The 11,687-nt window shown below is 37.6% G+C and overlaps 1 protein-coding gene and 1 long non-coding RNA gene across 3 annotated transcripts in view; one reads left to right on the forward strand and one right to left on the reverse strand.

Moving 5' to 3' along the window:
- Window positions 1-1,056, forward strand: part of LOC136277900 (uncharacterized) — an 80,327-nt gene extending 79,271 nt beyond the window's left edge. The window contains exon 3 of the long non-coding RNA XR_010716076.1: window positions 975-1,056. This is a non-coding gene — a long non-coding RNA (uncharacterized lncRNA). The remainder of the gene's footprint in view (window positions 1-974) is intronic.
- A 2,467-nt stretch (window positions 1,057-3,523) lies between these two features.
- Window positions 3,524-7,453, reverse strand: LOC136277903 (uncharacterized). 2 transcript variants are annotated; one of them, XM_066160756.1, is made up of 6 exons: window positions 7,404-7,453; window positions 7,297-7,355; window positions 6,015-6,274; window positions 5,307-5,439; window positions 4,520-4,644; window positions 3,524-3,869 (listed from the first exon to the last, which is right to left on the reverse strand). In XM_066160756.1, exons 1-6 carry the CDS (start codon window positions 7,436-7,438, stop codon window positions 3,663-3,665), a joined length of 819 nt encoding a protein of 272 aa, XP_066016853.1. In that variant the 5' UTR covers window positions 7,439-7,453; the 3' UTR covers window positions 3,524-3,662. The 2 variants fall into 2 exon arrangements, with proteins under 2 accessions (XP_066016853.1, XP_066016852.1); XM_066160755.1 differs by having other exon boundaries at window positions 3,524-3,884.
- Window positions 7,454-11,687: the final 4,234 nt, after the last annotated feature.

Genomic DNA, 11,687 nt, shown 5'->3' on the forward strand with positions numbered 1-11,687 from the left:
ATTGAGCAGCGCAAAGACGTTTTAATTCTCCAATGCAATTGAAACCAAAAGCTCCGTTGATGATAAGTTTTGAGGTACAGTCCTGTCGTACTTGAAACCTTTTTTGTACATTCTTGAACTTCTTTTTTCTCACTCAAAGCTCATAATTACGAGGGATCCTTTCAGCAGAAGAGAAATCACATAAAATTTATGATTTTTATGGTATGTAATTATACAACAAAAATTGCATTACATTTTTCTTCACTATGTCTCTAATATTTGACCGTATAACAGCTTCTTTTCTTTCGTTTTATTCTCCGGTGTGGTGTTGGTTATCTTTGTCTATGGATTTTATCATGAAGTCCACGCTTTTTAGAAGTGAAAGTTTTACGTTTTTTCTATTGCATAATGCAAGATGATCTTCTACAAAAGCCTTCTGTGTAATGTGAACTATGAGTTAAAAGAGCGGTGATACACTCGCCTTGCAGAGAGTAGCTCAATGGGACAACCGTACTAGTATATTCTTAATTATTTTGTCATTTTAAACTTTTTTATTAAGTAACAATTTCTTACTCTTGGTGATTTATTTTAGTTTCTTGTTTGCTCTTATCCTCCAGTGCGCTCTAGTGTCTCCAGTGTGCTCTATCTCTAAGATGAGTTTCAAACTCACAAGTGTTGTTTTGCTTTTGTCTTTGGCATTTCTTTTGGCTCCTGCCAAACACTTCAAAAAAGACAAAAGCAATATACAAGGTAAAATATTCTAAAACTTCTGATTTGAATTTGACTTACTTAATTCTGTTAACCAGTTTAAATCTGGCCTTTAACCCTTAGAATTTTTAAAACGAAAAGATGTGCTCCTATTTTCTCCGCTCTGACACTAGAAAAGTCAACTTTGGAAGCTCTCTACGGTGGCCAATTTACATTGTTAAATCACATGATAAAACCATGTTATTTTGCAATACCCTCTACCAAGGCAGCCCCAAAGTTTCTTGTAGATACAGAAACTTTACCAAAGAGATATGACAGAGTCAAGTACAGAGGCGAGTGGAAAAACTGAGACAACTTCCATACCGAAGATGATTTTAGAAACTGGTGGAACTGTCCCTTTGTTGCTTGCACGGGATCAGAGGAATGCACCCCAATGAGCGGATTCTTCTGCAGATTTTTGCTCACAAATGTGAATGTAGAAGATATGGACAGAAGTGATTGCGCCTGTAAATATCTTGATGAAAAAGATTAAGTCGAATTAAGTCGTTGCATTTCAGTCTTGAAATATTATTTTCTTACATTTACAGTACTCGTAATGCCATCCAAAATTAAACTTCTTCCTGTCATTTTATCTATATTATAGTGCGAAAAAAATCGGAAGTGAGAAGGGGAAAATCGTCTAAGTGAGATTTTAAGAGTTAATGACAACATACATGAGACAAACAGTGGCAAGCCACCCAGAATTTGCTGTTACTCCTACTTCCATATGTTGTAGCCCGGTGTGTTCTAATGGTTGTAGTGTAATTTTTTGTGAAAATATATTTCAGTTTTCGAGAATGATTCTTTTCGTTCGACCGCTGAAATATGCAACTTTTCACCGTGAATATTATCCGAGTTGTGTGACCTCATGTAACGAATTTATCTGACCTCCGGTATTTCTGTCCACACAATCCTTTGTTTTATCATCTAAACTTAATCCCCTGTCATTAGTGAAGCTGGTAAAGAAATATTAATTTTTTTGGTAAATATTTTTCTCCGAGATCCTCTTTCTTTGTCGAAAAGTAGCAGAAAGCTTTTTAAAAGACAAAAAAATGGCTACAAAGTTACTGTAAAAATTTCCTTGTGTATTTGTGTTGTTCTATCTTGAGAGGAACTCAAAGTCCGTCAAAATTTACTTTCTCGCGACTATGAAATATGCATGGTATGCCTACTTGTCGCCACCGTTTACGAGCATAAATCATTACAATTTGTAAAAAAAATCTAACATAATACTCTTGTTTATTTATGATTTTATTAGCTGTTTCGATGATCACGTAATGCTATACGACATTCTAGCCAGATTTGAGTTCCGGTTTATATATCTTCTCCATCTTATTATATCAGTTGCATGACAAGCGTGACACATATCAAGTCGTTCTAAAACGAAATTAATTTCATACCGCGTTTATATTCAAGATAATTTAGCCTGTAAAAGCAAGTATTTATGTCCTTTTCTATATTTTTCTATGCTTCCCTCGCTCCTAAAGAGGATTCATATAGATTTGACTGTCGTGGTGCGTTTATACCTTTTAGACTCTCACACTTTGATTCTCACTGAATGATAGTAATGATAATAATGATAATAATGATAATTATGATAATTATGATAATAATGATAATTATGATAATAATTATAATTATGATAATAATGATAATAATGATAATGATGATAATGATGATAAGGATGATAATGATAATGATGATAATGATAATAATGATGATAATGATGATAATGATGAAAATGATGATGATGATAATGATGATAATGATGATAATGATGATAATGATGATAATAATGATAATAATACTCAGAAACCAGGAGACTTCATACCCAAACCAGGAAACTTCTAGAGTGAGAACTAACGACCTATCACTAGTCTTCACAACATCTATAAATGGTTCACATCGTGCATGCAGATCCCACGTGACATCCACCTTAACGCAAATAACGTGACAAAAGGGGAACAGAGGGGGGCGAAGACCAGATTTAATGCAACCACAGACATCCTCATCATTGACAAGATGGTGACCCAACTTTATAATAAGAGTTGTTTCACATGGCTTAGTGAGTGGGTGAATGCTCCAACCCACTGCATTGCTGGTGTTTTGGAGTTATATGAACAGCTTACCCCTACTGAAGTCTACATGGCCTTCAAGACTGGAACATCAACTTAGAATGATATAACACGCAGATTATTTAGCAAATCCTTTGAAGGTGAAAAACATTAATTTAAGGTCAAGGTGAAAAACATTAATTTAAGTAACCATCCCAAGGAGTTGTTTATTCTAATTTCACTTAGGACATTGTGGAAAAAGTGAGTTTTTCTTCTGTCGATGTCTGTTGTGTTATTTCTCCTCTAGGGTAACGCTGTGTGTATAAATGAATGATAACTTTTGCGCTCTGTCGATGCATAATTCAATTTAAAAACATTTTTTCACATTCCATGGGGAGGTCAAAGTTTGCCATCTCACTTTATCAATGTTTGGCTTCATTGTCACCATAAGTTTGGCTGTGTTTAGTCTGTCAAGGTGTGTGCGAACATCGGCTTATTACACTTTTGACTTCTCAGGAGGGTGACCACTCAGCAGTCTGACATTGATAAGAAACACACAAATGAACATTTGCGCAAACATCCCTTTCTGAATAGAAGGGCATCTGTGTTCGGGAAGAGAAGTAACCTTGCCTTAGACTTTGATCTGTCGAACTATCGCTTTGCTTTAACTCTTTGAGTAGAATAGAAATTATAGAATTGGTCATTTTAAGCCATGATATAGAAATGGACCACAACTGAACATCTCAAAATATTTAATGGTTTATTAGAGATTTGAAAGGTTATTGCAGCTCTAATACACCTGTTAAGATTTTATCGACTCAAATACAGAAATTTGAAAAAGCAAAGTATTAATAAGCGAAAGTCAATGAATCTTTGGCCATCTTAGGTGGACTTATTAGGTTCGTTAACAATAAAAAGAGCTTGAGGATTCGGATAGTTAAGATTCCAATTTTCAACCAAAGTCAGAATTCCAGAATCATCACATCCCAGATAGTAGTCACTGCCACGTTGTTTGAACATCGTATAGCTCCAGAAGTATTCAGGATCAAAGATGGATTCATCTGGAGTCCTTGCTGCAACTGGTATTTCCTTATTTAAAAATAGCTTTGAATTAAAAGCTTTGAATTAAAAGCTTTGAATTAAAAAGCTTTGAATTCTTTTTCTCATTGTTAAATAACGCTCTTTTCCCTTGTTGCTTTCTTAGCTACAACCTTGGAAACAATTGACATTTTTCAGGCGATTTATTGAAGTCCCTTTCTTGAACAATTTTCTATTGAGTGTCGAAAGTAATCCGGAGTTGCCCAAGGTTTGCTTTCGCTCTTTGATTGGTCCACAAACCTTGCGCCACTCTCTCAACCAACAGATGCAAAACTAAAATCATTACGATTTGGTCCTTCCGTTGCGATTCCCAGCTTTCAGTTAGTTTTGGTTTTAATTACGGCACTCAATCGAAGATTGCTTTAAGTCACCTTCGAGTTAGAAAGACAAGCTTTCCCTATAGCACTTAGTTATTTTGGCGTTGGAGAAAAAAGACATTTCAGTTGGAGAAATCAGTTATTTTAAAAGGACCCTGGGGAAAATATATAAATGGAACAATGAAAAGAATAAATTGATTATAAAAAATTTAAAAGCTATTAAATGGGAACGATTCTATGTGTATTAATTATTAGATAAAAAAGGTAAAGGAACTGGCGAATGTAGTAGAGAGAGGTGATAAGACAGAATATACCATTAGTTACCTTGGCTTTGACAGGATTTCCTTTACCATCTCCGGTCAGTGCTAACGGTTTGTTTGCTCCATCTTTGAATAGCAGGGCAAATGAAGCCGTCTGACTATATGTTTCATCAATGGTCTCCATAAGAGCTAAAAGGGACATAGAGAAGATGTAGTGTTAGATGATATTTCAATTCCTATGATAAGGGTCCAGGAAGCCGGTCATGTTAAACGAGTTCCTCAATCAACCAGCAGTCACACCAGTTACCTGACTCACAAAAGTTTTGGCAATTTCTGGTAATTTTATCAACGTTCCCTGGGCGCTGCGATATCACTCATATTAGGATATTCAATTCAAATTGCTAATATTTCTTAATTGGTAGACTGCTAGTTTAGGTTACCAAATTTGGTGAATTTTTCATCCACCTTAAATTTTGGACTGTTGGATGGGAGGCCTCATTTGGCATTTATGAGAAATAACAAAAAATTGATCCTTGTTTTGATAAATGTTAGTATGCTAGGGTAATTTCTTCTCGCTGCTTTGTTATGGAAAAAGCCTCTTGTTTCCATCTGCTATTATACTATTGAGGTCAGTTGATGAGGGTTGTTTCTGCCTGAAGGTTAACATGAGCTTCACAGTAGAAGTGTCAATGAGACAGAGAGGGAAGTCATGATGAGATGAGGGGGAATGGGCAGGAACTGTAAAAAACACATACATTGACATTGCGAAGCTTTCATTTATACAGGGACATTTGGGTAGAAATTGCATACAGCCCACGTTATTCTTAAAATTAACTGAATGATATACGTACTGTCACCACCGGAGCTAAAAGTTCCACTGCAAGTCACAATGTTAGTGCTTGGATTCCTCATTACAACACCCTCATTCTTTCTGCTAACGGGGCTCCACAGTCGATAAATGGTCTTCGGCAGGATGGGATGACGCTTAATAAGTGACCGAAAAAAATCACATAAAAGTTGATGGGTGACATTTCGTAGATACCACTAACACTCATGGATTGTTTTATTTGAGGCAAATCAGCGTTTGGCGTTTGAGGCGTTTATTTCTGGCCATCTTGAACCTCTCACTCGATCATTTGCGATCTCATCGGAAGCGGAAAAATTTAATAAATGAATAAATGAAAAACATGAATGCGCAGATTATTTCTCCAGCACTTTACGATAGAAGAAGACTCTAGTTTTACTCGGCAGTAACAGAGCATGGAGTAAAATATCAGATTGCTTTTCCATTTGGTTTTTAATTTTTCTTTCATTCTTTATCGCGCGTTGATTCCGCAAGATACGCAACACTCACTGATTTCACGGATCGTTGTTACACTGTAACTTTCCTTGCAGTTTACAGGCCTAATCCGTAGAGGGCCAAAATTCAAATTTGTTCAAACTTTGCCGAATACTCGCATCGAGGTATTACTTGTGTAACACACGCGCATGCGAGACTTATCATTACTCAAAAATTAGCCACTTTAAGTTAATTACTTAATATAAATTGCTTCTTCAACCTGTCCTCTCTCTTGAATTCGAGCTCGAAGTTTCATGCCATCTTTAAGCAGTTCGTCGCTCTGCAGATCCACATAGTCATCAAATTTTTCAACGTAAAGCCGAAACTTGACATTACTTGGCTCCACCTCGCGCGGTAACACATCGGCGAAGGCTTCAAGAAAACGAATGGCAAAGTCCTCGACAACTTCTCCTTTTGGACAGGAAATGATGCGCTTCGAATCCTTGTAGGTCACATGGATATCAATCTGATCGGCCATCTCTAAAATTTGGAAAATTCATGAGGATATATCAGTGCATCATGACGGTAATTCTGTTACATGGTGTCTTCATTTGTCATATAGTAGATCAAATATTGTACTTTTACAGGGTCAAACTGCATGGTTCCTATGGATCACAAGTGATGTTGCTGTTGATGTTTTTTTCTTTCAGCAGATGGTCCAGTAATTGAAACTGTTTCGATACGAGTACGAGTTTTGAACTGTACCTACATTTTTGTCCATAAAAATTCTTTTATCTCCAGCTCTTTTCTTATAGCGATAAGAAACTAAAATTTTTGTTGCATTTTATTATAAACTGACCTCGTATGAATACTATGCCTCTCATTTCAGTCAAATCGCAATTGCATCTTATTGAATAGGATTAATTACCTATTCAGATAAATGCATTCAGCTCTTTCTTAATGAACCCTGCCGACATTTATTATAAATTGTTCCAAATGATTCTAAACTGTTAACGTGTTGCGTGACATGGTTTCTAAATCTTTATCTGCTAATAACTAAATATTGTCCAGACTTTCTGCCATTATTTCCTTATAGTGACTCTGTTAGCTAAAAACGTGATGTTATATCAAATCCTATGCCATGCCAGCTTGTCCAGTGTACGCAATTTACCTCACAACCCGTCTGTTTGATACTGTGATATTGAAATTGTGTGAGGAAATAAGTTTATGGTGAGGCTGGCGGCTACAACGGAAACTGAATGCTTGTTGACCCTATGTTAGAAACGGAAATATCCATCACCAGAGGAGGATTTTTCGAGAAAAGGTAAGCATATGTCTACAAGGGTGAAACGGAGACACATAATTGTGTGTTAATTCAGTCTACTCACAATCTGACCGTCTAAATTTTTGCTTTTTCCTTTTGAGTTTTACGCTCTAGCTCTATCAAAAAAAGCAAAGTTTTCTTTGGCTTTAACCTCAAAAGCAATTCTCTGAATTGTAAAGGATTCTTAATGTTGTGGAAAACTGTTCCTTAAAGATTAACTAAAGGCAATGCCTCTCACCTTCGCTTTGCCCAAAACTTCTAAGCTCTTGCAAATACACCACTGCTGGAAGACAAAAACTGTTTATGGAAGGAATCAAAGACACAAGTATTTATAACAGTAAGTACCTCCACATGTTCTGACACAGCAGTGAAGTTGTCATCGCTTGCGTCGCTCTCACAAAAAGCATCTTAACTGTGCTAATAACAGGAATAAACAAAGCTATCATAACAATGTCTAAAATAGGAAAAGTCCAGTCAACTTTGAATTGATATTTCGTGCCTGTTGGATTGCTTTTGCTTTTGCCAAACGTAACTTAGGGCCACGTTTGAAGTAAAAGAATTGTTACATGAGTCTTCAGTCCTTTTAAACACATTATTCTCTCGAATTAGGAGATTATTCTATTCAACACGCGTAAAGAAAGCCGGAAAAAAATGCACACTAACTTATTCTTGTTAAGTCCTGTTCGAGACTTAAATCCATTGGGCAAATTTCCACCATTTGATTCTCACTGTAGATTAAACGTTTTGTTCTAACAAATTACCTATACGTTTCCTGCCATTTTCTAGAATGGTTAGCGTAATGGACTAATGCCAAAACTAAGATAAGCCTCAGTATTACCTTGGATAGGAACAAACAACGCACGCGAACTTATTCTAGTTAAGTCCTGTACGAGACTTTAATCCTTTGGGCAAATTTCCACCATTTAATTTTCTCTGTAAAATAAACGTTTTGTTCTAAAAAAATTGCTTTTTACGTTTCCTGCCATTTTCTAGAATGGTTTGCGCAATGGACTAATGCCAAAACCAAACTAAGGCCCGGTATTAGCTTGGTTGTCTTGATATGAGCCATAGCGCATGTATATATGCACGTTATTTGGGAATATAGACAAACATTATGTCTAGACATAATGTTTTTTTATGTCGGGGCATGTTTATATGATAACCCGTTGGGAGGTTTGCACCAGGTACGAACAGTAACCAATCGGTAGTAAGGGCGGAGTTTGCTATGTTAAAACCAGGAGAAATTCCTTGATTCGCCCTTCTATCCCTCGCCATTCGAACGTCAAGTGCTCAAGAAATCTCGGGAACTGGAGTGGGGAAGTCGTCTGCTTCCGGTGATAATTCTTTGAACTTCACAACCTGGAAACGTGAAAGATAGTCGGCACGAGAATTGATCAACCCCGGAATATGGCGAGCTTGAAACAGAATATTGTGCGTAAGGCAGCTTAAAACTAAATCCCTGAGGAGAACCATAATAGATGCGTCCTTAGATGTCTGCTTATTAATAATGTCAACAACGGTGGCGTTGTCGCTAAAAAACAATACACACTTATCAACCATCAACGAACCCCAAATGTGAATTGCAATGGCGATTGGAAAAAGCTCTAATACAGCGATATTGTAGGTCTTCCAAGAGGCCGGCCAAAGACCATGCAACCAACGATTGCCAAACACAGCTCCAAACCCGATGGAACCAGCTGAGTCGGTATAAAGTTTAAGCGTGTCTGATGTCTCCCAGGCGTCATCAAGAAAAAACGATTTGCCATTAAAATCTGTTAAAAATCTAAGCCAAAGTGCGATGTCCAGCTTTGCGCCTTTTGAAAGACGAATATGATGATAGGGCTTGCGAACGCCTTTCATAAGATCGATTAAGCAACGCAAAAACGCCCGACCGGGTACGACGACGAGACACGTGAAATTGAGTAAGCCTATGAGTGATTGAAGCTCTTTGAAGCAAACAGATCTACGAGCGAGAAAAACAGTCAATAACTGGCGACATTTAGCCAGCTTATCGTCTGGAAGTCGCGCCTCCATGCGAACGGAGTCTAAAATTATTCCTGCAAACTGCAAAACTGAATCCGGACCTACTGTTTTCTCGGGGGCGAGAGGAACGCCAATATATTCGCACAAAGCAACAAAATTCGACAAGTCGCGTGTGCATTAGGCTTTGGTCGGCGCAATGAAGAGAAAATCGTCTAAAATGTGTAAAACGGACTGAGCTCCGAGATGGTGGATAGAAATCCACTCAAATGCCGAGGCCTCTTAGGGAGTGCATTGACAGATAGCTCCAGGCGTCAATATCAACGCGCTTGGGCTGTTTTCCGCCAATTTTATTGTCGTTTTTATGGGTCTGAAAATCCCATTTTACCTTTAGTTCCAAATTGTATTCCACTTTTCATTTCTTACCTCTCTTTTCGGAAGATGGCATACTCTACAATAAACTCCTACCTTTCGGCTATTTCTTATGTACACAAATTAAAGGGCTTACGTGACCCCACCAAATCTTTCTTAATTCAAAAGTTGTTGACAGCATTAAGTCGGCAACGAGCTGCAGACGTTCGTCTTCCCGTGACGAAGCCTGTGTTACATCAACTTGTTCGGTCTCTGGATTTCACCAACTCTTCGGCATGGCAACGTTCTCTTTTTGGGACAATATTTTTAGTCGCTTTCTATGGTCTATTTCGCATTGGCGAACTTGTCGTCAAGAGCACGCATTTGGGCTCATCAGTTGTTCAATATGACTTGTCACGGCCTGTCCCATATTGCGAAAATTAGCATTTCCGAATACAAACACAACCCTTCCAAAAGGCCATTTAACATTTTGCTTGCTCGAGAAGACGTTCCTTCTCTCTGCCCAGTTACTGCTCTCTTGCAGTATACTAGGCTTCGCGGCGAACGGTCAGGTCCACTTTTCTGTAGCGCTGATTTTTCGCCTGTGTCTTTACATCAATTCAACACAGAACTTCAGAGGTGTTTAACGTACTGTGGTCTCGATCTTAGCCGCTATAAAAGCCATAGTTTTCGCATTGGTGGCGCTTGTCATGCTGCCGACAATGGTTTTTCTGATGCCCAAATTCGTGCGCTTGGCCGCTGGAAATCGGATGCATTTAAAGTTTATTTACGTTCCGAAATTCTTACTACTAATTGATAGACCATTACAGTCTTGGGCGCCACTTCGTTCAGTCAAGGGCTGCGAAGTTGTTGTCATGCCGGTTTTTTAAGTGGCTGCTTTTTTGCAGGCTTTCTGCCGTTACATTAAATGTTTTAGTGTTTTTTGCCCACTTCTTCTTTATAACTTCAGGTCATTCATGTTACTTATCTCGATGAGTTGAATGCTTTCCAGTGGGTTCAGACAAGTGGCTGCCGTTTTTTGGATTGCATTCTCTCTTTGATTTTAGTCACATGGGACTGTTCAGACATGGGCTGCAGTCTTCATGGATTTTTGTGTAGAGTTGCTTTCCCTCCATTACGTGAGCTTTGCATTTTTATTCTTTCTTTCATTTGTATTTGTCGTGTCTGTTCGTTTTTGTGGGGCTTCAGCCACAGTTTGTGGCTTGTGGCGTTTTTTGTCGCCCCACGTTGACATTATCGGTTGATAATTTCAGATATTCCGCTCTTTGTTATCACTTAGTTATAATTGATTTAATTAAAACTGCCACAGTTTGTGGCCAAATTGTTCCAAATCATCTGTTGTGTTTATTCTAGCATTTTCTTCACGTTGGGACATCTTTTTCGGGCAGAGCTCAAGTAAAGGGACGTTTTTCTTCGAAACATGCATCGATATAAATGCATTTTTTTCACAATGAATTTGAAAGAGTGTTGGCAGGTTATAAAAAAAAAGAAAGAAAAATAATTGATTATTCTTAACAGAAAGCTGTTGATGCAATGAATTGCATACAATCATTTAAATCCCGCACAGAACAGGAAAAATATATTGGGCACAGTCGGATATATAATATGACGGAAATTAAAATATTGCAATACAACTTGCACATAATTTACCATAATCTCAGCATGAAAACTTCGCTAAATAGAGAATAATACATGCGTGCCTGTAGATATGGAAATCCTCTTCTCGTATTCAACTCGACATCTTACTCGTTCGCTGCGCTCACTCGTTTTCTTTGTCTTCTAGGAAATTTTTAGCGTCACTGTGTATAGGCTATAAGATATTTTTCAGTGCTTTAGGGACCGGTCATTAGTTACGTAGAGGAACGGGGAAGAGGGGGGGGGATATTTTAGCAAGATCAAGATTTCTGTAAATAGCAAGTGACTCCCCTTCCCCTCTTTATTCAATATCCCCCCCCCGTCACCTCATATCTCTTTTTACATGCTTCGTAACTTTTATAATTCATTTCACATACAAACATAAGATGATTTTGCGTAACAACGGAATTAATCAATTAACTTTAAAAAAATCGGCGTATCGTGAATATTTAGTGACCAGTTTATCTTACATGCCTTGTAATTATTATAATTCATGTCACATTCAACCATAAGATGATCACTTTGCATAACAGCGAACTCACCTACTAAATTAAAAACTCGGAATATCGTGTAGATTAGGTGACCAGTTTGTCGTCAAATTCTTGATATCTTTTGATCATACCAGTATTATGAAATTACCGA

This window comes from Pocillopora verrucosa, chromosome 13 (assembly GCF_036669915.1).
Source record: "Pocillopora verrucosa isolate sample1 chromosome 13, ASM3666991v2, whole genome shotgun sequence".
NCBI lineage: Eukaryota > Metazoa > Cnidaria > Anthozoa > Scleractinia > Pocilloporidae > Pocillopora > Pocillopora verrucosa.

Excerpts from the sequence above, each read along its gene's own strand:
- LOC136277903 (XM_066160755.1), bottom strand. The coding sequence starts at position 7,438 with ATGACAACTTCACTGCTGTGTCAGAACATGTGGAG. Across the intron at positions 7,356-7,403 it reads CTGTGTCAGAACATGTGGAG|TTTTTGTCTTCCAGCAGTGG; the intron begins GTACTTACTGTT and ends TTCCATAAACAG. Across the intron at positions 3,885-4,519 it reads GAAATCCTGTCAAAGCCAAG|CTATTTTTAAATAAGGAAAT; the intron begins GTAACTAATGGT and ends TTTAATTCAAAG.